This window comes from Empidonax traillii, unplaced genomic scaffold, assembly GCF_003031625.1.
Source record: "Empidonax traillii isolate 1590-97213 ecotype Southwest subspecies unplaced genomic scaffold, ASM303162v1 scaffold403:size524366, whole genome shotgun sequence".
Taxonomy (NCBI): domain Eukaryota; kingdom Metazoa; phylum Chordata; class Aves; order Passeriformes; family Tyrannidae; genus Empidonax; species Empidonax traillii.
Window position 1 is genome coordinate 97,401 of NW_020955596.1, and position 25,868 is coordinate 123,268.

General features: G+C 38.0%; 1 protein-coding gene and 1 long non-coding RNA gene across 6 annotated transcripts in view; one reads left to right on the plus strand and one right to left on the minus strand.

The window, feature by feature from the left end:
* The window catches only part of PRPF4B (pre-mRNA processing factor 4B), a 24,465-nt gene extending 14,668 nt beyond the window's left edge, over nt 1–9,797 (minus strand). For 2 of the 3 annotated variants that reach the window (XR_003572364.1, XR_003572363.1), the window contains exons 1-5: nt 9,683–9,780; nt 5,442–6,635; nt 2,351–2,524; nt 1,925–2,080; nt 1,104–1,185 (exon numbers count right to left, since the gene is read on the minus strand). Coding sequence is in view for 1 of the 3 variants with exons in the window: in XM_027893698.1 (XP_027749499.1) it covers nt 1,104–1,185; nt 1,925–2,080; nt 2,351–2,524; nt 5,442–6,635; nt 9,683–9,720 (1,644 nt within the window). In the remaining 2 variants the exon portion in view is untranslated. Of the gene's footprint in view, nt 1–1,103; nt 1,186–1,924; nt 2,081–2,350; nt 2,525–5,441; nt 6,636–9,682 lie in introns of all 3 variants that reach the window. The other variant, XM_027893698.1, reaches the window with a different exon arrangement.
* LOC114062375 lies at nt 9,397–21,353 on the plus strand. 3 transcript variants are annotated; one of them, XR_003572366.1, is made up of 5 exons: nt 9,397–9,564; nt 10,415–11,729; nt 17,692–17,819; nt 19,402–19,652; nt 21,261–21,347. It is a non-coding gene; the product is annotated as an uncharacterized LOC114062375 (long non-coding RNA). The 3 variants fall into 3 exon arrangements; XR_003572365.1 differs by lacking the exon at nt 9,397–9,564 and having other exon boundaries at nt 9,959–11,729; XR_003572367.1 differs by lacking the exons at nt 9,397–9,564; nt 19,402–19,652 and having other exon boundaries at nt 9,959–11,729; nt 21,261–21,353.
* Nucleotides 21,354–25,868: the final 4,515 nt, after the last annotated feature.

Below are 25,868 nucleotides of genomic sequence, written 5' to 3' on the forward strand. Positions count from 1 at the left end.
TGTCTGGCATTCTAGAATCTTTCCCATTTTTATTAGTGTTATGATACAGAAAAGCAATTTTTTAGATTCATGTTTTTTATTTGAATTGGAAATCCTATTAATTCATTCATTCATGCTGAAAAATTTCAGAAGCAATAAAAAAATTCAAACAACATCTTTACAATTTTTTTAGCGTTAATTACTACGAAATTATACAAACCTCACTTCCTATCCCAAAAGCTAAAAATTAAGCTGAATAAATGCTGATACCACTCAGTTATCAAACTATTCAATAATACAAGTAGAGGTTTTCCATTTAGGGAATGAAGCTCTGGAATTTGCCTCCTGCATGCACCACATCAGGTGTAACTGGCCTTTACTAAGAATTTATACGGTTTTTCTCAGTCATAGCTTTGAAGGATTTTACAGTGGGCTTTGCATAAAACTCAGATCATAAGCGGTATTTTTAGTGCTACTTAAAATAAGCAGTACATTAAAACCAGTGGCTTTGTACCTCATTAAATAAATATGGTACAGCATTTTGCTTGCTGTGTTCCAGTTGTGTGCCAAATTCCACCTTTGAAAAGAGACACCTGACTTGTGTTCTACAATTTCATTCCCTTTGGTCACAGCTCCCTGTCAGGGGTCTCAGTCACATATTACACCTGTGATTACTGATCCATTATCTGCCATAAGGGAGGAATCCCTGCCAGTGACTTTATAAAACTTTGGAAATTGTCAAGGACAACTTCTACTGGAAAAAAACCTGAGCTAAAGTTAAGTGATATATAACTTAGAGCTACACTGACATTATTGTATCAGTGATATAGCTACAAAGAAACTCTACAGATGAAAGTAACTGAAGAATATTTTTGACACGTCCTTAGACTGTCAGAGATGTTTAAGCGAAGCAAAAAATGACTCTCAGAGGAATTACTTCAATCTTAAAAGCAATGCTGTTTCAATAGAAGTGTAAAGTTTAACAGAGACTCACATTTACAACTAAGTAACTGGAAAAATATAGCAACAGTAATTACTACTGTAAGGTTGCAATAGGCTAAGAGCCTTCCTTTAGCCCAACATTTTACTCTACAAACATAAAATTAGTGTCTCTAACCATGTACCTGAACAATTGCTTGCCGCTGTAATCTCCTTTGTCTTATCTCTGCTTCTTCATCCTCTTCTTCTAAATCAAAGTCTTCAAGACTATGAAAACATGATTATTTTTTATATAACCTCATAAACATAAGATTATCTACTGAATGTTACCAAACACAGTTCTTTGGTGTGGAAAGTACAGAATATATTGAACAATATTGTTCAAGTGGCTCAGAAAGCTACAGTGCATTAAATCCGAGTGTGTATATTTATATTTCCTTACAGAGAAAATATATCTCTTAGTATCTCATTGGGACATTGTGTAGATCATTTTTAATTGCAAACAATTAACAGTAGCCTTTTAAAGGAAAACAAAGAAACAAAAAAACTTGTTCATTTTCACTGCAGCAGCCTTCCTCCTTAATAATTTGATTAAGAATATGTAGTCTTGCACAATTGAATAAGCAGATATTTAGAAAATATAAACACAATTTGCAGACAGCAACGAACCCTTCCAGCTATTACAGTTTTTCCCTTGAGCAGTAAGCTTTAGTAATTAGACCAAAAGTTTTCACAAGATACTGAGCAAGCTGAATTAACAAACCTAGTGATATATCATCTCCTCAGGTCTACCTACTAGCCAAGGTCTTGATATTTTATGCACATTCCAAAGTTTTTCAGAACATCCCAACAGTAATTTGACAAGATCCACAAGTACTAAAACATGATTAAGGTTTTAGGTAAGAACTCAAAAACTACACCACGAAGATAAGTGTTAGTTCATTCTCAGTATCAGTGGAATTATAGCTTCTAAATAATCAGTGCAAGTTAGAAAATTAATTCTTACTTTTCATCTGATGAAGACTCCTGTTCTGCTTTCATACCCTCAGAAAGACTACCTTTAAATTTGTCTTCTTTAACTTTGCTTCTGCTCCTACGTCTATGGCCACCACGTGACCTGGACCTCCTTCGAAGGCGGGATCTACTTCTTCGGCCTCTATCCCTGTTGATAGTAAGAGGGATTTAGATCTTGACGGTTTCGGTTTGTTTTTTTGAAGAAAAGAAGGAAAATCTATTCAATAAAACATAAAGGTACGTAATGATTCCAAATAATAAAACAATTTAATTCATGGAGGACAAAATGAATTGAACTATGCTAACACATATAAACATGGACAAAAAAACCCCCACAGTCTTTACAGATAAGATAGCAGTCCTTACTCTTCTAGTAATACTTTACAAAATACACTTGAAAATACAGGGTTGTGTTTACCTCCTCCGAGGAGATCTACTCCGCCTCCTTGGAGATCGGCTACGTCGAAGGGGTGTGCGAGATCTCCTTCTGATGGGGGATCGAGACCTTCTTCTGGATGGGGACCACCTGCTGGGTGGGCTAACATCTTTTGATCTTTCACGTCTCGACAAAATATCATCTCTGGTCCGCGTTCTTAAAACAGAGGAAGAGAGTGGTAGTAAAGATCAGGAGCGAGCTGAAAACAACAAAAATCACAGTTCCCTCTAAATACTCACTTGAAAAAGTCTTACTGCAGGTGAGGGACCACCAGAAGGGCTTCTGAGGGAGGGATGGGTAAGTATGCCACAAAGCTGGCTGCCCTTCCTGTGTGTCTGTCCCCACCCTGGGAAGTACGTGCCCACACATAGAACTAGTTCAGGACACATATGGAAACAGCTTGCTAATTACTACCATGCAACTAAAAGAGGTTTTAAAACAAAGGTTGTTGTTTAGGACTTACATAAATGGTGGCTTGTTTTCATGTTTATCAGAAACGGTATTTAAGCAATACATAAAACCCAAAACCTTATTATTGAAAATTATTTTAGCCTCTTTACAAATCGTATTGAAATTTACGATTAGGATCACGCTACTTCACAGTAGTGACACTAGTGTCTATTGCAATTTGGGCAATAGAACTGCATGGCTTCAACATTTCACACATCCTAATACAGCAGATGAATTCTTAATTAACATGTAAACTAATCCTTCTCAAATTAAAAAATAAATCAAGCTTGATACTATATACTATCCAAAATTTGTTCATTCTTGTGAACTGTGATTCACAATTATTCAAGAAAAAAAATCCTTGATGGGATAACAACATTAAAAAGCTTAACTTCAAGGCAGCAAGACTTCAATCGAAAATTGGAAAGAATATAAGTTAAAAGCATTTATCAACTACTTTAATGAGGCAGCATCAGAAATTCTTGGAAAATAGCTCCACACGATTTCAAAGAAAATGTTGTTACTCTATTAATTTTTTTCCCCACTCCTTATTTTTTGATTTTTTACATCAAATTGGAACAACTTATTACAGGTGCTATATCTCAACAACGAACAAAATATCTTCAGTCTGAAAGATTATTTTCACTCATTCTGTAATTCTGTTTGTTTGTTTTGAGACTGCTGTATCAGCTTCAGCTACCTTAGCTAAAAATAATGATCAGGCATAATGATCAGAACTGATGCAAAACAGTAAACACTGGGGCAGAAGGAAAATTTATGCACATGCAGAGTAATGTCAGTTTCTATGAAAAATTACTGTACTCAAACACTTGAATAGGTCGATGCCTTTAGCCAATTAATTTGTATTATGTTCTTGTGAACGATATTACACAAAAAGTTCCAGGCTTCCTGGCTAATGAAGTGGTTGTACTGCCAAAACTCAATCAAAATATCTGTTACAAAAAATAAACCAGTTCAGGCATCACAGGGATGAGAAAAGTAGAAGCTGATTAAGAATTCATAGCAACATCATAAAATAAGTAACTCTGGTCAAAGACCTGAGAAGTGTCTTACATGATGAGAACACTGGAAACAAACTTGAAAAATTAAATAACTGGGATTTTTGTTGTTGTTGTTAAAACTGCTCATGAAAGCTCCTGAAATTCTCTGGCACTTTGAGTAATTACAGGTAGTTAAAACTCTAACATAGCTGGAATTAGTTCAGATGTCCCACAAAGAAACATTATTCCTGCTGATCTGCAAACACTTCCAGCAGAAGATATTTCTTAGTCCCCCACTCACATGCTGCTCACCACGGAGTTACAGGATTTGACAGCAAAATTCTAGACACATGCATCACTTGAAGTGTCTAGACAACCAATTCAAACTGGCTGCAAAGCAAGCTGTCGTGAAGAATGGAAAATGAAAGATGCAAAATGTTACAGAAAAAAAGTCAAATACAATGCCAAAAAAATAGGTGGTTGTGCCGATACATTCCTGATGCACCAGGAAGCAGCCAGATAAACTGCTAGCATTTACAGTATTTGCTTAATCTGATTAACACCACTGGGGTCATTCTCCAAAGTACCTGAAGATACCCCATATTTGAAATCAGAAACCAGAGTAACCTTCAGTGATTCACACTGAAAGACCTTCACATTTTTTGGTGCTTATTTAATGAGCTCAGTCTTTGTGGTTGTAATTCCAGTTTTAAAGGTATACTTCTTTTTTTCTTAATTATCAGACTGGGTGAAGCTAAATCCCATGACAGAAAGTTTCAAAATATTCATTATGTAATGATGAGTTCTTCAGCCTCTTGAACTGTTTACAGCTAATGAATTAACTTCCAAAAATGCATACACTTTTATTGTTCTCTTCCTGGAAACTTACCATCCAGGCGTTATTAGCTTTCAGAGCAATTTCAAGGTAACTGCTTTCTTAGGCTTGATTGTTTTCTTTAAACAATGCCAAGACTAAACCCATACACTATTAAATAGATTTCCATTTTCTCCTTTATGTGAATGCAAAACATGTTAATTATATACAACAGTCTGATAACAAAGCAATGCTACCAACCCTCTAGCAAATGAAAAATACACAGTATTTTTAAAAGAAAAAAAAACAGACTCTGTGAAGGACACCTTGATATAGAAGATTTGCTTAGATTCATGCATACTGACTCTATCTTAGGGTTTTGAGGCAAAAGTGGGGTTAATTACCCACTTTTAGCCAACAGTAATATGTAAAAGTAGAGAGGACTCTCAATCCAAAGAAATTTCTGAAAGCAACAGAACTATTAACAAAGAAACAGAATAGAAGCCAAATTCTGAATCCAACTAAGTGATAGAAAGGAGAACATGGAGTTATAAAACTTGTTCCCAGTAATGGTGTGAGCAGAAAATAACTTCGCACTTTAACAACCACAAGCTGCATGTGCCTGTCTGACAGCTGGGAGTATTTTTTTAAAAATCTGAATACATACATAAGCTCACCATATAATGCACAACCTGATGACTTTTTTTAATAGCCATTTTCAGAATAAAACAAGGAGGTAAGCACTGAACTAGAAGATATTTCATCCCATGATGCATTTTTGCAATGGCTCATGACATCTTTAAGCTACCTGGGAGAAGAAAGGCGTCTCCTTTCCGATTCTCTTCTTTTCCTTTCTGCAGATCTGCTCCTCACTCTTCTAACCGGAGACCGGGTCCGAGAGGGGGATCTACTCTGTTTAGACCTACGATCGTTAAAGAGAGGGGATCTGCTTCTTCTTGACTTTTCACGCTGTTTGGGGGATAAGCTTCTTCCTTTTGGGCTACGGCCAGGTCGTCTAGGGGACCTGTTTTCTTTCCCTGAAGAAGCATCTTTAGAAGGAGATTTAATTGGCTTTTTTTCTTTGTCAGTCTCTGATCTCCTAGGTTTTCTATCTTTGGACCGTGATCTTCTATCTTTGGATTTGCTTCTTAGTTCTGTTGGAGATTTAGATTTTCTGCCACGATCTCTGCTTTTGTTTTCATTAATAACTGGAGACTTTCTGCGATCTCTTGATTTACTTTTATCATCAGCCTTATTTCTATCTTCTGGAGGAGATTTAGACTTTCTGTTTTTCTCCTGAGATCGCCTCTTAAGCATTGGGGACCTAGATTTCCTTGTCTGATCTTGAGACTTACTTCTCTTATAAGGGCTTTTGGATTTCCTCCTTTCTTTTGACTTGCTTCTAGTTGTCTTCTCTTTGACTCCATCAACTCCTGTCTTGCTTTTCTTTTTGTCAGACCTGTGCCTAGTCCTTTCTTTTGATTCACTCTTACTTGCTTTCTTGGAACCAGTTTTATTGTCCACAGGTTCCAATTTCCCCTTGGTGTTTGACTTTGCTGTAGGTCTCGTTCCATTTCGTGCTTTTTCATTAATCTCCCCCTCTTCTTCAGATCCTGACTCATAACCTTGTAATATTAATCCCATCCCAGACTGGACTTTTCCTTCCATTAATTCATTTTCAAGTTCAGCTTTCAATAATGCTCTTTGTTTCTCCAAGTCTTCCAGAGGAGCTAAAAAATCAATTTTAGTTCTTTTAGCTGGTCCATCTTCTTTGTCAGAGGCATCAGCCACCTCTTTCCATTTATGTTTCTTATGTTTGTGTCTGTGTTTATGTTTTTTGTCCTTATCTTCTTCTGAAGAATGTTTATGTTTCTTGTGTTTACTTCGGTGTTTGTGTTTCTTTTTTTTGTGTCGGGTGTGCTTGTTTTGAGGTTGGTCTGCCTCTGATACTTCCCCATTTTCTTCATTCACACTTTTCTCGGATGCCTCAGCATCCTCAACCCTGCAAAAAAAATAAAAAGATCAGTACTTTCAACTTCCTGCAGTCTTTTATCTCATGTTAAGTCACCAGCCTTTTTTATGACAAAAACTAACTGCCATTTAATCACCTACCTTTGGGAGGATTAAAAACATTTGACTAATTTAACTAAGTTGTAACAGCAGACACAGTTCTTCATGAACAGACTACGGCTGCACAGCAAAATACTACGGAAGGAGGAGACAGCAAATGCACCGACAAAACAAGATGTGTGGGTGGAATCAATGCTCACGCCTTTAGATTCAATGCTGACAATGTCTGTTAATAACATACAACAGTGCTGCATATTTACCTATCTTGTCAGTCCACCATTATCTTTTTCTCTTGCTGTTCCACTCCAACGCCTAACCCAAGCTATGGCTTTTAAAAGTATTTTCAAATGGCAGAAAACTGTTGTGCTCCAAAGATCAAAATTTATTTCAAGGGATGGTGCTGACCAGGTAATGAAACCTTCTTGTAAAACATCAGTCAGAGCTGACTGACTCCCTTAACTTAAACTTCTTTCTCTAAGCGTTAGAAAATCAAGAAGTCTTCTTATGCATTTATATTATGTATGCAATGCAGGGAACACTATTGAGGAACAGCACAAATTAAGGAAGTCTAATTTAAGAGCGACTTTCTGACACTATACAGCAGACAGTAGCTTCGGAAAAATGTGGTAATCTTTATACCTGGAAAACGGTATTGAGTGAACATACACTAAAATTATTTGCTAAAACCATTAACATTTTAGTGCTCAAAAGTGACAAACTTCCTAAGGGACTGTCTGAGTTAAAAACATGGAATATTCAGAGACTTAAGTCAGAATGCTGCATGCCTTTTCTTTTAGACCTTTACCACTACTTCTGCTTATTCAAGGTACATGGAAAGGTTTTTTTCTTAATTGCTTCCTCCTGATACTTCACACCATAATGACAAGAGAATATCAGAACAAAAGAGGGAAAACTGCCTTAAAAAGAACTTACTCTTAGTTGCATTTCACACAAAAGGGAAAAAAAAAAAAAGGAAAAAGTATTAAATGCAGAACTTCTTCAACTTGGATTTGCAGTCCTGAGCAAGTCTATCTGTAACATAAGTTGGTTAAAGGGCAGAAAAACGTCACAAGGAGAATTTTAAGGGAACTATGCATCTTTTAAGATTCCTTTTAGTTGTACACAGGATGCTGTAAGAGTCTTCCTTCTCTTAATAGCAGAAAGTGACACTGAAATCTTTAAAGGAAGTTATTTTGTTATATTGCATGTATTTTAAAGTTAAGTAATAATCTCATCTTAAATTCTGGAAAAGCAAGCTGGCAGAGAAGACACCAGATGAGATACAACACCCTAGCAATATCTCAAGCCATTACAGACTGCCAATACAACTGCCTGCTGTCTCTGTAACTCAACAATAAAATTACTATTAAGTTCATTAATATGCATTAAATAGTTCAGATTTTCTTCATGTACAGGAATATGTTCATTTCAAGTAATTCCATCAAAATGTGGATAAACTTTTACTTCATTTAAATGCTTCAGAGGTGTATTGATGTGGATGAGAAACCTTTTAAGAAGATTTTAGAAGGTGATGAGCCAGTTTGATATGTGCATGTTTAGGCACTAATGGCTTTAAATAGAGAGAAATTGTGACATGATCTTGTTATAGCCCTACTTTTTCCTGCTTTTGATTTCAGGAAGAATGATAGGAAGTTTATTAAGTTTTGCAAAAAGGTTTCACCCATCTTTTCCTACATAGAAGGTTACTATCATCACCTTCTATCTTATCACTTAGTTAACTTCTTTCTCTATGCAATACTAAACACTCGTGTTTTACATAGTTCACACGTACACCTAACCTATTTCCTCACCCGTTTTCCACTCACACGATTAACAATAAAGTCAAGCCTCATATCAAAACTTTTTAAGGCAGAAAAAAAACAGAAAACAGAAAGAACACAGAAAGCAGTTTAAACAGCTAAAATATTTATATAGTGAAGAGAAGCGATAGAGTAAGCATCAGGATGTTAATTCTGGGCAAAATTTCCAGACGACTGAGTTCACTGCGTGTGGACAAACCCAAACCCCACGGCACTAACCAGGGTGCCAGGAAAACGCACGCCCGGGAGCCCCGGTCCGGCGGGGAGGCGGCAGCTCCATCTCCGCTTCCCAACGGGAGCCGGGAGTTGCCAGTCATTTCGAAGGCTGGAAGGAGGGGCTGGCGGCAACAAATCGCTTTCTGCTTCCCGCAGCCCAGGCACCTTCCCTACCGCGAGAGCGGCGGGGCCCGGAGCAAGGAGGGCGGCCGGGAGGTGGGCTCGCCGCAGGGCGGGCAGCGGCTCGGCAGCCCCGGGGCACCACCGAGGCACCCGCTGGCCCGCAGCGCCCCCAGCCCCGCTCGGACAGGGCGTGTGGGGGTGTGTGTAAGTGGCGAAGGGGGGGAAAGATCCCGGGCAGCGTCGGCCCGGACCCACGTCAGGATGCCCCAGCCCTGCGCGCCGGGCGGCAGCGGCCTCGCAGCCACGCGGAGGAGGCGCCCCCTCCACACACACACATACACACACACATCCTCGTCCTGCTGTCCCACGTCGCGGCAAACCCCGGTTCCCCGGCAGCGATGCCGCTTCCCCGCGGCCGGAGCGCCCCCGGGGCGGGGAGGCGCACGCGGGACTCCCGAGGACACGCGCCCGCCGCTCCCGGCGCCGCTTCCCTTCCCCCTCCTTCCCCGCGCGGCCCTCCCGGATCCACGGGCCAATGCAGTGCCCCCGGCCCCGCCGGGACGCCTCGCCGCGAGCCCGGCAGCTCCTACAGCGACCGCTCTGCCCCGGGGCGGCCGCCTTCCCCCGTCCTCTTCTCCTCACCCCCTCCTCCTCCTCCCTCGCCACTTCCACCCGGGCCGCTTCTCGTCCTCCCCGTCCCGTGTGTGTTTGTGTATCCCCGCTTCAATCCCCTCGCCCGCGCTTCTCCCTCAACCTCCCTCCTCCTCCCGAGGCGCCGCGGAGAGAAGCCTCCCCCCTCCAGCCCCAGCGGGTCCCTTACTCGGGCGGTCGCTGCTCGGGCTCGGCCGCGGCGGCCATTTTGAACTTCCGAACTCCTTCGCTGCCGCCGCCGCCGCTGGCAGGGGGGGTGGCGGCGCGGGGCCGGAAGTGAAACCCGCGCGCGGGGCCGCGAGCGCGGCGGAGACTCCGCCTCCTCCCTCAGGGGCGCCAGGGGGAGGAGGCGGCGGGAATGGAGCCGGGCGGGAGTGAGTGGAGTGGGTTGGGATATCGCGGGGGGGGAGAGGAGGTGGGGACTTTTCGCTCTGAGGGTGGGGAGCCGCTGGAATAGGTTACTCAGAGAAGCCGTGGATGCCCCATCCCCATGAGTGTTCAAGTCTGGCTTGGCTGGAGCTCGGAGCAACCTGTTCCAGTGTCTCTGCCTGTGGCACGGGGATTGGGACTGGGTGACCGTCAAGGTCCTTTCCAACTCGAACCAATCTGCGGTTTCATGATCTTGTTGTAAGGTGTTGCTCCGCTTAATCTCTGCCTTTCCGTGCTGCTGGGAAAAGGCGGGTGGGCTTCGGCGGCGGGATGTTGGGCTGTGTTTGGGATGCGCTTGGGATGATGGCTGTTGGGGTTGGAGGGGTGCAGATTTCTCACCAGCGTGCTTGGCTTTTAAGATCAGTATTAGATTTAAAATTACTGTTGCCTGTCTCTTAACAGGAGCTGCTATAAACTTAACACAGCAATGCCGTAACATTATTAACCTGTAGTTAATTTTTAATTTCAATAGGTGACTCGAGTCACCAGTCATTTATGGCATCATTTTTCTCATGCAGAACCCTCACTTCTTTCAGATAGTCTTAAAATCTGTGGGCATTCCGAGGACTGGAATCTGAATTTGGGTTTCACTGCATGTTAGAGTTTGGATAGGATACTTAGAGTGTCTTACAGACTCCTTAGAGTTTGGATAAGTGAATTTTAACTCTCTTGCTTATTGTCTTTTGTAGATTTGTCTACCAGCAACTACAGAAAATTAATGAATTTAACTACAAATACCAATGGTCTCTGTCAGTGCACCTGCCCATCATCTCAAGGACATCACAACATGCTGCTGTGCTTTTTTAAACCCAGATGGCCTGGTCTGGTGGAAATTTTTCAGGTGGAGATATACAGGAGCAAGCTCTACCATTTAATAAGGAGGATTAAAAGTAAGATCAGGAAACACCCAGCCCAAATGTGTGAGACAGATATGGCAGGTCAGATTTCAGGCTATCCTAAAATGGACCAAAGTGGAAATGAGTCTTACAGCATGGGAGATGAAAATAATGAAAGCAAATAAAATCTTGCAAAAAATAACTGTCCTGTTGCCTGTGTATCAGATGCCTCAAAATATGAGTTTTCGCTATTGTGATATGAGCCTGAGCATCATCCTTATGCCTCTCACTGTTGTGAAGTGAACACCTTGTTTGGAGAAGCAGTGGCTCATTTGCAGCTTGACAAACCCTGCAGTGCTGACTTCTCTTCTATATTCCAAGAGAAAGGATGGAGAGGCCCAGTCTGTGAATCTTAGCACCTCTCTCATTTTACAGTGTTTGAACCCAGACCTTTGCTGGGGAGGTAAAAACCCCTAGAGCTGAACCAAGGTGTAAACATCACAACAAAAATAGCTGCAAGCTAGATGTGAAGGGTCAGCTCTTTCTGTGGAAGATGCTTGTGCCTTAAAGCTGGGTTCTGAGAGAAGGCAGCACTTTTACAACACGTGCAATAGAGCACTAGAGCCAGAAAAAGCTGAGCAAATCCATTGAAAGGGTCATGCTGTGGATCGTGGTTTTAAATGTGTATTATCCCACAACCAAGTGGATCTTAGTGGAAAATCATTGAAAAATCACACAAGCGGATAAAAGAAACCCACCAGTGCCTCATCTCTGAAAGTGCTTTTATGTCACAAGATGCCCGGAAACTGCACAGAAACAGCCATCAAAGGAGACCTCGTCCCAGTGCATGGTGTAACTCTCATCTTCTGAAACTGAGCAGATAAGAAATCTTCATATAGCTTGCTTACCCTTATCGGGATGTGGTTAGATGTCCACACAGTGATTTTACCAGTAAGTCAAATTCTGTTTTTCATTCTCATACAGTGCCCTCCTCAGCTATAAACTTATCCGTGCAAATAACTTTATTTGGTCAATACAGAATTTATCACAGAGTTTCAGTGTGAGCTGTAAATGTTACCATCAGAAGCTCCTGTCAAACATCTTCATGCCGGTTTAAGCAAAGGAAATGTAAGAATTGCAAAAATTCTAGAAATACATTGTAGATGTTCACATTTAGATGACGTTCCTTCATTCTGCAATATCCTGTCTCATTTTATATTTTAGATTCTGAATGTTTCTAGGAGTAGTCGATCATCATATTCCAAATATTTCAATATTATTAGCTTTTTAATGGCTCTAACATTACTGTAAAGGTACTTCTATCAAGTTTAAGGCTTTTTTTAGCTTTTTCAAGTTTTGTGACACTGCTATTAGCTAAGTATTGTCTCCATTTATAAATGGAAGACCTTGACTGAGTAAGATCATCTGTGTCTCTTAAATCACAAAAGGACATTATTCCAGTATTCTCGTGCTGTTCACCTTTGCTTTAACTACTGATGTTGCTTATTTACTTATTATACTTTTTTATATTTTTTCTCTCATTGATTAAATAATGTTTCTGTTACTAATGGCAAGTGTTTTGCCCTCAGTAAAGCTGTGAATTTAGCCTGTAGGTAAAATCTTGAAAGATTGTGTACAAAGGTAGTTGGGGCATTATTCTGTTTAACCCTTCAGTGTTGTGGGTGATTGCAGTGATTAATTGATTTTAGCAAGGTTTCCATGCCTGCTTCTGTTAATATGAACCAAATTCCTGCTTTATGCTTTGAACTACTGATTTGGTTCTGATTGCTTAGTAGGGCCAAGTGAAAAAAACAGGTAATTGTGAAATAAGGTGATGGCTCAGGGGTGTGCTCTGGAGTTTGTGGCAGTGGTCAGGTAAGAAAACTGACAATGTTAGGAACGTTGGGGAATGTGGAATGACGGGGCTCCCACTAACTAGCCAGGCCAAGCAGTGCATCTATGTCATGGTAAAGGTTTTGAAGGGTTTAGATTGGGTTATATGTTACACAGCCTAATTTTGATGTCTTCATTGTTTTTGGCATACATTGGGTTGTTCTGAGGCTTTTTACTGTTTGAAAGGGCCAGAGATAGAATTCTTATAGAAGGTTATAGCAGACTTCCTGGTGAAAAATTGATTGGAAAACCAGTAATTTTTAGAACTATAAGCAAAACAAATATTTTATTTGCTTCACAACGACTTACAGCATCTCCACTTAATTGTGTGTGACTGCAAGCCAACAACAAGAGTGCAGGCCAATATAACTCTTTCTCTGAGGGATTAGGAAGGAAAGCACAAGGAAAGAGAGCTGCAGTTCACAGTATTTCAAAATAGAGATGACTACAACAGTGGAGAGACTCATGAGTGTTTATACAAAAAGTGTTTTTGTAAGTGAAAGGATATCTGTTTTTTATTAACAAATTATAAATTGTCTCTTGAATGAGTAGTTTCATTCCTTTTTGGTGGGAGACTTGGGGATCAAAAATCCATCTCCCTTACAACTGCAGTGAGAAAACCTGGGACTAGATTTTCCAAGATAGTCTTTTGACAATTTGCGTTATGTCTGGGGGCAATGAATTTTGAAAATTATAACTTGCCATTCACTGTTATGTTAACATGCAGGAAGTTTACTTAATTTTAGCTTCCTGGTGAAAAATTAAATTGGTTAAATAATAATTTTCAAGTTCTCAGTAGTAGTATAGAATTGCAAATATTTTGTATTTGTTCTGATAATTATTTACATTTTTGTGATAAATGTGAGCAAAGAAGCCTTTCTAAATGTTTATTTAATGCCTGCTAATGAAAAAAATGTGTAACATGATAAGGAACTGTCCTTTGCTGATTTGTTCTGCTTGCAGAGCTAATTAAATGGTAATGAGAGCCTTCCTGCTTGCTATGGGGATAGTTTTTGAAACAAGTTTTAAACGTAGCTTTGCACTTGTGTAAGGTTCTGTTTAACTTAGTGTCAAGTTTCAGCTGTAATTTCTAACGTAACTTGGTACAATATGCTTGTTGTAGCTTTTGACCATGTGAAAGCCTAAGTGGTTACTGGGAAAAAATGTACGAATTGCTACAATACTGAAGTTTCTTCTTAATTTCTTACTTGGAACAAAATTATCAGTTTGTCATTCTGGGAGATTCTTGTGTGAGATTGTGTGATGTTATTTGTTTTTCACTTTTCTAAATTAAAACAGTTGTCGATAGTCGCGTAGGCTGTGTGGTGACAGTCTTCTATCTGCATCAGGGATAGAGGCAAAAGACCAGAAAGATTATTCATGCTGCCTGTCATAACTTCGGGCCTTTGAATCTCGAATCTTGAAAAACAGTTCAGAAGTTGCTACAAAAGTTGAGTGATTTTTATATTAAAACCGTTACAGGAAATTATTAGTTTCATGGAAACGCTTCCATTTCCATTTCCCATTAAACAGAAATCCTCTTTGCAAAACCTGCAACCTCCAACCAGTAGTTTCTCCAGACCAAATTTAGACTGTTAGCAAATGCGCTTAGAAGAAAATGGACATGTAAAGTACACTGTGTATGCCGCTAAAAATAATCCTTTGAGGCTTGGGTATTTTGATGTTTCTTAAGTATCTGTTCCTTCGATATTTTTCATGTGCTCTATAATTCACATCAAAATAACTCCATCTCGGGGATACATTTTCCTAACTCATTTTAAATTGTGGTTTGAAATCTTTGAGAGCTCCTTGTTACCGTGTTTTGGTTTTTTGTCCTGTTTTGACATTAGGAGTGCATTAAGCATTTGTAGAGTTGAGCTAACCTTGGATTTTCTGCCAGAGGCCCCATGGTCAAATTATGTCTTCATAATCAATAAGTGCTCTTTATACTGAAATACTGTGCATCTCAACCTAAGTCAGCCTCATATTACTTAATAAGCACAAAATACTTTTAAATTACGTAGAGGTTAAGTTTGAATATTTGTTAATTGTTTAACATGAGTAAGTGTTTTTCTTCTATTTTAAATTAATGTATTTACTCTGATTTTAACCTATTGTAACAAATTGTGGCCTTTAATACAGCCAAGGAATGGATCAAGGTCTGTATGATTTTCCCAGTTATTTTCCCTTTTTCCCCAGTGCTAATTATTTGCTTAGTGCAAATGTACGTCTCCAAGTAAATTTGTTTTAATTGGTGGAAGAAGGCTTTAAAACTCATTAGGTAGATTGGAGCTGTGTTTTGAATGGTGGGGGGAGGGACTAGGAACTTAGAGTCTGCTTGAAGTCACTAAACAAAGCAGTCAGTGGCGGTGGGATGTGGCAGCTGCACTGAGCTACCCAACTGAGCAGCTAAGTAGGTAGAGGAGAAAAGAAGGCAACAACACTCAGTGCAGGGAATCTGGATGCAGGACATGATGAGGTGCTTGGATTTATGATAGTTTTTATGTTGATTTGAGTTTCTAGTGGGCTTTTTTTGGCAATTGATAAATGCTTGGTTGCATAGCTAGTTGTCTGTTAGTTTAAAAGGAAATTCTTCCATGTTAAGTTAGTGGCAACAAGTTTATCTTCCTTACAAGTCTTGCTTCATCTTACGCAGTGACAGCTTTATTTCCATCTGAAAGAGGCAGGTATCCTTTCTTCATACAGGGAAGACTCTATTACATCACACTTTTATTGTTTGTTATGTTATCAAACTGGGGGTGGGGATACTGCTTAACATGTAGAAGCTGAAGAGTGCTTCATATCTGAAGCTTTTCTGGATTTAGCTTTGTGTGAATGTGACTGGAATAACACCAGAATTGTAATACTCTTAATGGTGACTAGGTTCAATATTCAATTTAGATGTTTTGACCTAAAAGATTAGTCTCTTTCTGATTCCTTTTTGGAGATTTAACAGTCTCAAGAGTGCATGTTGTAGTTCATGCTGTTATCAGTTTCAATTCCTCAGATCTTGACCTACAAAAAAAGACATAGACTTGTGTTGGAGCAGAGCTACGTCTCTGATTTCAGACTGCTGTCTTCAGTTAATCTCATTAAGTGAAGCAAGGTGAATCTTATGGGGAAATCTATAGCAGCCTATCAATGAATGTATATGAACTTCAGTTTCATCAAATGAGCAATTCTTATGGCTAACTTCAACACTTCATAAATCCTAAAGCAACTTCCAAAGAACTCCATCTTTGTCTCTTGCAGGGTGAACAAAAGTGGAACAGGGGGGAACTGTGCATTCTTATACCATCAACGTTTGATTTTCTAAGTTATCTGTAACAGTAGTAGAGGCTGTAAATCTCTAGCAGCAGTTCTTCTTCATGCTGATGTATAGAACCCCCTCCCAGTATTATGTTAAAGATGGCCCCTTTCACTGAAATCAGTAATGAATTTATGACATATCTACATGTCTCACTTCTGTGTTTTACTGCACACTTTATATTTAGAGTTATGAAACCACACTGCATTTTTTTACTCCAGATGATCTGCTTTTACCAGTGTTATTTGTTTAAGAGATACCGTTTTCACTTGTTCTTCTGTCTTGCTTTTTTGTTTGTTTGTTTAAACCGTTTTGACTGAAATTTTTCACTATGTTCTTTGCCTACAGCTAATACTTTTCCTTTTAAAAACAAATCAACCAAAATGATTCAGCCAATTTTTTAGAATGCATATGGAAAAAACCTTCTGTTCATAATGTTTTCAAGTGGAAACCATAGGACTGTGGATACCTTTTATTTAAAAAGCCCTAATAGTCCGTGGCTTGCAGGAAATTTATAAGCATTTTTTGGAGAGTGTCTTCTATTAGAATAGATGAAAGGCCACATTCCTGATGCAAAAATCTGTCGAGATTTGGTCTCTTCACAGTCTCTGAAAAATGCAGTGAACAAAGATGATACCTTATTGCAGGAAGCTAGGTGTGACAGACTGTTTTAGGGAGGCAGGGACAGGATCTGAGAAAACTTGCCAGTTTTCTTTGGTACCTGGCTTGCAAAGAATTTTAATTCTTTTGTAGACAGCATATATAAAAAAAATTGTATACTAAAGACTGGTGGAGCTGGAAAACCTGTGAGAAGTTGTTAGAGGAAAAGATTGAAAAGAGGAGGTGAACTTAAGCAGAATTTGGCATGTTAGAAAAACTGATACTGGAACAGGGCAAAGTGGGCAAAGAGTAAAATAATGGGAAGTCTCAGAAAATGAGAATAACTTGGGCTACAGTTTGGTCTGAAGTGGACAGAAAGGATTTAGTCTCAGACATGTGAACCAGCGTTAAAATAAGAGGCTACACAATCGCTTCTGTTTACTATTGCTGCCATTATTCAAATGACAATCAGTTCAAGCATCAGAGGTTTCCGGCATATACATATGATTCCCTTTTGTGAAATCTGGAATTTATGTTTTAACTTCTTAAGTATTTTGATTCAAAAAATAAAGCCTAAAACTTGTTAAACATCAAAAAGAAAACAAAACAAACAAACAAACAAAAAAGTTAAGAAAACTCTTGGTACAGGTTTAAAAAGCAAACACTCATCTGTGGGGGTGGGTACACTTGAAAAATCTTCAGTTGCCTGACTTGACTGTATATAAATTTCTGCCTGCAGTGATCCTTTTGAAATTCAGTGTGTAGAATGGGTAGTGCTTCATTTTTATTCTTTAGAGAAGAGAGTAGATACAAAGAAAAACAATGAAATTAAGGTTATCAAAGCAACTTTAATTTTGGTAATTCCTAATTTTTATTTCTTGGCTTAGCAATCTCAGTGGGTTGGGATTTTATTTGAGGTTTTTTAATATAGGTTGTATTTTGTGTTGGAGATACATTGTGAATCTGTCTTAACACACTAAAATAAATTACGAAAAATGGCCTCTTCTTTAGCAGCTGCTGTATGTTCTGAGTTTGTGGGCTGTACATTGCTGTACATCATGTGTGTACCATACAGTACATGGCTTTATAAAAGTTCACATATTTCTTCCTTAGGTCCTATGACATGGAGGCCCTTTAGGTCGCTGGCTTCAGCTCCGTCACAGTATTCTTACATGTGCTGGTGGTGCCTTGACCACTGAACCAGACTGGAGAAACTGGTGTACACTGAATTGGAAGGTCAGGTAAGTGTTTCTTTATTCATAATGCTGTCTTGTATACAGCGTATGAAAAAAAAAAACATAAGATGTTGAATAATTCTTTTATCTGTAAATGGTCACAAAATCGGCAATTTTCCAATTTATCCTTCCTTTTTTCTCAGTCACTAGAGACTCCATAATGCAGCAGTTCTTGTAATCTGATGCTTGCTGTGTCATCACATTAAATAGAATTAGCAATTTAATAAATAAGGCTTGATGACACTGGGTGAGGAAAAGAAGTCTTTATTTTTTTCTTTCTGTAAATAGCAGTGTGCTGAAATGTCTCACATTACCAAGTTCTGTTTTTTACAAATCATCTTCAGAGTTGGTACAACTGGTTTGAGATTGATTGATTTATATAACAATTAACATCAGATTTTATATCTTGTTTAAAAGGGGGGGGGGGAGGACAAAGAGAATTTTGGGTACTTTGTTAGTTTGTTGCTAATACAAAAGCAGTAATGTACAAACTATGTCAGATTATGTGCCAAATAATGCTGTGGATTAAAGTATTTCACTTACTCTGAAGCAAATACTGGCTATCTTCTCGACCATGTAATGCATTTTCTTTTCCCCTAGTTTTTATAAAGTATATATGCAGCACTGTGTTTCTTAAACTTATATTTTAGGTTGGAAATGGCTGACATTTCACTGATGTTTTTATTAGTCTTAATAGTGTAATTAGAATTATATGCTATTTTAACAATATTTGGATATTCATAATGTAAGTCAATTCCTTGCAATATAACAGCTTTATTATGTGATAAGGTTGTTTTGTTCTTTATCTACACATATAGTGATCGTTAGAAGTTTGCTGAGGAAACTTAGAAAAGATAACTACTTAAAATGTGTGTTGTTGGATTAAGCTTTTGGATGACAAATACATTGTAATCTGGTAAACCAAATGGATTCAGGTCAAATGAGACACTTGAAATCACGTTTCTCCTTCCTGCATTGTCACTTTTAAAAGGAAAGGGATATTTATTGTCATGGCAAGTGTGTCAAACACAGTAGTGGCTTTCCAAATGCTGTCATTTTTATGATTATAATTTGTGCTTACCTAATTTTGGTTTTATCTTTTGTTGAGTCAAGCAGAACTTTAACAATTTTATAATGCAGGTGTGCATCCAGTAATGACAATCTGTACTTCCTGGGTGTGTATGAATGGCAGTTAAACATTTCTCTGAGTCACTTGCCTTTTCATTGTATTTGCAAAAGTAAAACAGAGCAGTTCTTTCCTCAAAATTACTTACATTTAACTTGGATCTAACTTTGTCCTAAAGGGTAAAAAACAAACAACACAAGAAAATGAACAAAAGATATGCCCAAAAAATGTTTTGTTTTTGTTTTTTTTTTTAGCTCTATTTTATGTGTGTTTCACAAACGTAATACAGAATAAGGAGCAAGGTTTATTTTCTCTACGACTTTGTCTTTTACCTGAAAGTATAATATCTGAGATTTTTCAGTCTTTTCATCACTGATGCTGTTATAAAATATTGGTTGATAGTGTATTTTGTGTTTCTTTTAAAATTAGTTTATGTAATTTAATTGTTAATTGACAGTCCAGAAAAGAATTAAAGGAGCAGATGAAAAATCACAGAACTTCTACATCAGTTTTGTCTTCATTTTGGGATCAAGTATTCAAGACCAGACATCAAATGAATGGACATCACAAAACAAATCCATCATAAAAAAACCAAACCCACAAAGGAAAGAGAGAGACAGAAGAAAGAAGCCTGAAGATAATCCTGTGTGCTCCAACACAAAAGCAACTAGAAAGAAAGATTCAAGGTAATTTAAATGCCATACCTACAATAGGTACCACCTCTATTACAGCAAAACTTGCTATTTTGTTCCTTCACTGCAGAACTTTTGATAGTCTGGCACATTTATTTGTTTGCTTATTTACTTACTTATTTTTATAAGAAAGTTACACCTGGATAGCCTGAATAAAAATAAGGTACCCTATTCAAACAGCTGCCTTCTACTTGGTTTATGGTAGTACCAGGCTTTTGAATAGATTAAGCAGGCGCTGATCAGAAGGTGCTGCTAAAGGTTTTTTATTACATTGTGTTACAAGAAACAACAAAGTGGAGTCATTGAGACGGGCTCTTGGAAGAGCCAAGAGAGGTGCTGTGAGGCCTCTTGGAATTCTACAAGTTAATTAGGTGAAAAAACAGCTTCCTTTGTAGTCAAGGCTGCATTTTTAAGAGGCATATTTACTGAACACCAATTTTATCAGTTAGTGTAAAATTCTACTTATCTACAGTTGTAAGAGTTAACACCAACACTTTGCCTGACCTCCAATGCATCCTTTCTTCCAAGAAGTTGAGAAGGCATTTGATGCTATCCTATTATTCAGAAAAGATCTCTTTTTCTTCTTTTTTTTTTTTTTTTTTTTTTTTGATGAAGAAATAGTCATCTCTGGTAGCCACCTGTCCATGAGTTGATATTACAACATATTCTGATAACTTTCCTAATATTTAGACAGAGAAGTTTGTGTGCATCTGTTTCTCTAGGTTTCTTGTAAGTGTGTGAATTTGGTTTTGTGTGTGTTCTTTTTTTTTTGTTGTTGTTAATGGCCATGCATTATTAGAAAACATTTTCACAATAGTTTAACTACAGAAGTCACTTCTGACTTCTACAGTTGTGTATTAATAAATTAAACTTTTGTCCCCAAAGAGCTTCTTTATCCCACTCTTTTCTAGGACTGAAGTATTTATGTATATATATACATAAATATGTATATACACACATTATTATATGTATATATACACATAATATATACATTATATTATGGATTTAATATGGATTTCCTGAATTGGAAATTGAAATCCTGAATCTGGATTTCCTGTTCTGATGCTGTTATTGCTCGTGTGGAAAGAAATAAATACATGTTTTAGGAGCTTGTGAAAGAGGTACAATAAAAAAAGGCAAAAGTGAAAAAAAAGACCTAATTACTTGAAGTAAGTTAGCAGCTTTGTTAGTAGATAGTGAGTAGACCAGTGTGCTGTTGATGTACCTTTCATTTAGGCATCTGTCTTTTGTTTGAGGTTTTTTTTTGTTTTTTAAAATGAAGTAGTTAACAAAACTTGCCTCTGTTTTAAGTTGGAGAAGTGTAAGGTTAAGCACATTACATTACTGTATCATTGCCAGTTATTTTTGAACCAGTGGAGTATGATAATCCAAATTTTTTTTAAGGTTACATGTTAAACGTGTCATCTGATGAACGTACTACCTTTCTGTTTCGAAAGCAAAGGGAGCGTTTATGGGCTGGGTCTCTGGAGCTCTCCCTGCAACACTGCTTGTAATCACCGCCAAGATTAGGAACTTGAACTTTTCATACCTAGTCCTGACTTGAGCTTTGCTTGACTTAGTTTTGCAGAGCAAAACAAACTTCATGTCAACGCTGTTTCTTTCTTACAGCCCCCCTGAAGTGCAAACTCCTGAAACCAGCAACTACCTTTAGTTCCAGCCTGTGGCTGTCTCTTAATTCTTTCTGCTGAAGGCCCTGACCCCTGTCGCCGGTGGCAGCCGGCTCGGTTGCACACAGCTCAAGCCAGCTGGGTGTCCTGCAGCATAGATTGAGCAGCTGATGGCAGAACGGCATCGACACAACACTGCCCTGCTGACCGTGACTCCAAGCCCCCGCAGAGCTCCAGCATGCCAAAGCAAGTAGCCTCGTTTTCTCTTTGTCCCAGCATTGTCTCTTGTTATGCCCAACACAGTCACTCGGGAACTGTATTTTAGAGTTTATTGATGCTGTTAAACCTTAAGAAATTCTGTTAAACTAGAATAGGTCTGCTGCCACAAGGTTACCAGCCGAGTGTTCCTAACGGGACTTGGAAAACCAGCTGTTTTCCCTTGCTGTCTTGTGGCGCTTTGTTTGTTTTTCGCCAGGAGGGGGCAGCAAATGAACAACGTCAAAGGGGAATTTTTACTTTTCCAGCGCTTTTCTGGCGTTCTTTTTTGCCCGAGATCCTCAGTGTGAGCTACGTACCGATGTGAGAGTTTAAAACGATGATTTTTACCTATTTGCTACGAAGTGAGCTGGAATGTATGAATTGGAAGTCTTCATTTTTTTTTTTATATTAAGCAGTAGGATTTATTTAGTAAAATCTATCTCAAGTTTATAAAAAGGGCATTTCTGCATGAAGGTTTAAGATTTTTATGACTATGGCAATTAGGTCTGTGTATATTTTAAAGGATAAAATAACCAAAAAAACAAACTCCATGACAATATTAGTTAATGCCACCTGCGTCTTACTTAATGTATTTCAAATATTTATTTTCTATGCTGCAAGTTAATGTAATATTACAATTCAAAATAATGTTCTCACAGCCGTTTTTCTCCCCTCAGAAAATAAAACTGAGGACTTTAAATCTAGTGATGCTTTTAATTCATGTATAATTAATGCATTCATGTACAAGGGTGGCTTGTGTGTACTGCTGACAGAGCATGGGAGTTAAAGGTCTGAATTCACAGGGAATTCTAGTGATGCTCAACAATATAACCAAATTTTATTGCCTTATTTCAGCCACAAAGTACAGTTTTATCATCTAAAATTTTATGGAGGCATGCCATATCACTGATTGGGAGTATAGTGAGGGGGTTTTGTGACTTTAGGAAAATACTGACTGTTACCTATCACTGTGAATTTCTTGAAAGTGTGTGGCTGTAGTTCTGTTTAAGTTACAGATCAAGTAGTTAGCAAGAAGTCACAGAGAGAGGGCAGTCTAATCTTTTCAGTTGCTGAGTTCTATCCAATAGTTCCTATAAAAGAAGGGAAGATCATAGAGGCATCTGTATCAGGTCCTATAATCAGTGTTCAAAAGCTAACTGGGAAAAATGAAGCTGATTCCTAACAGGACTGATTTATTGATAGTCTAGCCTTCATGATTTTCATTAAAATCATAAGTGTTATAATGCTTGTGAGACCTTCATGGAGTCTAAAACTTAATCAAGGGAATTCAAGACCTTTTGGTCTAAATTGGTCAGAATTTCCCACTGTGTAGATACACCTTATCTATATGTCAAGAATGAAAGGCTGAATCATCCATATTCCAGGTTCCTTTGGACTTTTGCCCCTTAAGTTTAAAAGATTTAACCAACCCTCCTTTTCTCCTTCCAAAAAAAGAGAACATGTCAGTATTCTTGGGAAGTTTGCACTGCAAGTGCTGCCTATGATGGCAACTTTGTCAGAATTCTGAAATTTTCATTTAAAGCTATTAAATGGGCTGGAAATAGGCAGTTATGCTTACTTTGGGTTTTTTTTTTTTTTTTTTTAAGAGTAATTGAAATAGCACAACTTTTCTACAAAGCATTTCAGAAAGGTTGTTATATTGTCATTGTGAAATGACTTTAAATGCATTGAATATACAGTTATAATTCTCATTTAAATGAGTAGAAATGAAAACAATAAATCTTTTCCTAGTCTGTGAATTTGTATATTACACCTTTGAACTACACTTGGATTCACAAGGGTATTACAGAAAATGACCTTTGTATTTTTAGTCCCTGCTTCATAGCTCTAAAAAGGTTCTGACTCTCCTGTAGGAGTTAAAACTCTAGATTTTTTACTTTTGTGGTTTTTCTGTGACGATTTTTCCACCTTAAAGATGACAAATGTTCAGGGAAGCGGGGAAAATTATTACAAATAGTTACACAGAATGGCACAGCTTGACTTTCAGAGTTGGCTTTCATCTTGAAGCCTGCTGTTTAAATCCCAGATTTTTCCATATTGGCCCTTGGTTCTACTGAGGTCACTGTTTTAGCACCTTCTCTTCATCAAATGCTTCAACAACTCCCCTGAGTAGTTAAGTTCTCTCATGCAAGTTAAGGGCTTTTATTCTTTGAGCAATGTAAGCCTCATTTCCGTGGTGCAAAAAACTGTTAATCCACACAAACAACAGAGGATTAAATCCCCTTTTGCATCTTTCTTGTTTGAATACTGTTGCATAAAATATCAACTGTACAATTCACTCTTACTTTAGAATTAGCAGAAATACTTTTAGCAGTAGAATTCTTGAATATAATATCAACTTACTTCATTGTTTTTTAAAATACTTTGTTTCAAAATAGCTGGACTTTAATTGCCCTCATGAAAATAACAGTATTTTCATTATAAAGTGTTAAAAGAATGAGTAATCCTGTTTATTACATCCAACATGTGAATGTAGTGCATGTATTTGGAAATAGTATTTACTCAGTAATTAATTATTTACAGGTATGTGTCCTTTTGCTGAGTGCTTGTCAATAATCTCAATATAGGTGCGCCTTTTTTAAACCTGCTATAGTTGACTTTCACAAAGCAAAGATTTTAAACTTCTATGCTTGTCTTTCTCCCTTTGAAATTATTGTGTGTTAACGATGTGACTTTACAGCATTAAAGACTTGTGTTTGAATTTGTGACTAGCCAGTGCTTCCACTGTTGCTGAAATTTTAGGAACTCTAAGTGCTTAGAGTGATATGGTTTTGAGGTATTCTAAGCATGGTATGGGGAAAAATCTGGAAAATCAAGGAATTCGGAACACCGCATCTCTGATCTGCATTGGTCTTTTCAAATATTTTACAATAAGCACATACATCATTTTCATATTTCCTCCCCCCTCCCTTTTAAATAAATTCCACTTGCAGGCCTGAAAGAGTAGCGGGTCACACAGCAGAGACAAATAATTTCTAGAAAACTTAGGTGGACCATTCAGGCATAAAAATACCACCGTCCGATATGATCATGTTGCATTATGCAATATTGGCTGCTAGTAAATTAATTTGACACAGCAGACTGTCATTTTGGGAATATAAATAAATAATTGAAAGATAATAAACTAGTGACTGAAGTATTTCATTGTATACAGGTCTGATAGGAATCTTTGTGCTCTTTTCCATAGTGATATCAATCTTTCCTAACTAATAGCCTTAAATACTCATGATAAAAGGCATTAAAAGCCTAAATTAACACAGTAACTGAGAAATGTAATCCCTTCAGACCACTTACACAGGAAGAATAGATGATGATTTTCCAGCTGTGACAAGGTTCATTTCCTTTTTGACAGGAAGCATTCTTATAGTTAGCTCTGCAGAAACACATGGTAATGCATGCTGGCATCAAAGCCTTTCATTGCCAGCACTGTGAGTAGGAAACAAGGTCTCTCTGATACACCAGATGCAAATGCATACAGGTGAATTACATGTATGTCTTCTTTATGTTACCACTCAGCTAAACTGCTTAGGGAGGGGAAAAAAAAAAAAGTACTGTAAAGTTGAGTATTGAACACTGTGTAGGAGTGATTATTTTGTGGTGTGAAAAAGATTTATAGAGAAAAGGGGTATTTTTCCCCTACTGGTAGTTTTCTCTCTTATGTTGAATATGCAAAAAGCAACACTGTGATCCTGATTTAACAAAATAGGCAAATTTTAAATGGAAATGTTTTGGGGTTTTTTTAATGGCAATTAGGGATATTGATCTTTAAGGGTATATTTGATCCTGGTTTAGGATTTGTATTCAGAAGACACCTATCTAAAGATATAGATACTGCGAAGAGAAGGATAGCTTATGTTGCTGGTTTGTTAACTGAAAAGGATGTCTCTGCTGTTTCAGAAGGATGTGGGCTTTAACCAGTTCATAAGTCTTTTTCTGTTCTGGTACTCCATAGCCAGGATAAAAATAGGAATATTGTCTCAAAACTTTTAAAATCAACTTGCACATACTGGCATGTTTCAAGATTTTCAGTATAATAGAGGTTTTTCCACCTCGACTACATTCCTTTTCATTTTCTGGAAAGCTTTCTGCTTCAGTTTTTTTGTTTTGAAATTTAATGTTGAATCTCTGTCAAAGGCCCAGCCTCTCTGTGTCTTATGCTCTGGGGTCCTTTCTGCCTCAGTCAAGTGATTTGTTTACATAGGCTTTGCATTGCCATAATTATATTAAGTCTAGGATTCTGCCAGAAAGGGCACTTGCATCAGAAATTCTGAATTACACTGAAGAAAGTACTTTGTAGCACTGTCTGCTTGGAACTGTTGGATCTGCTCCA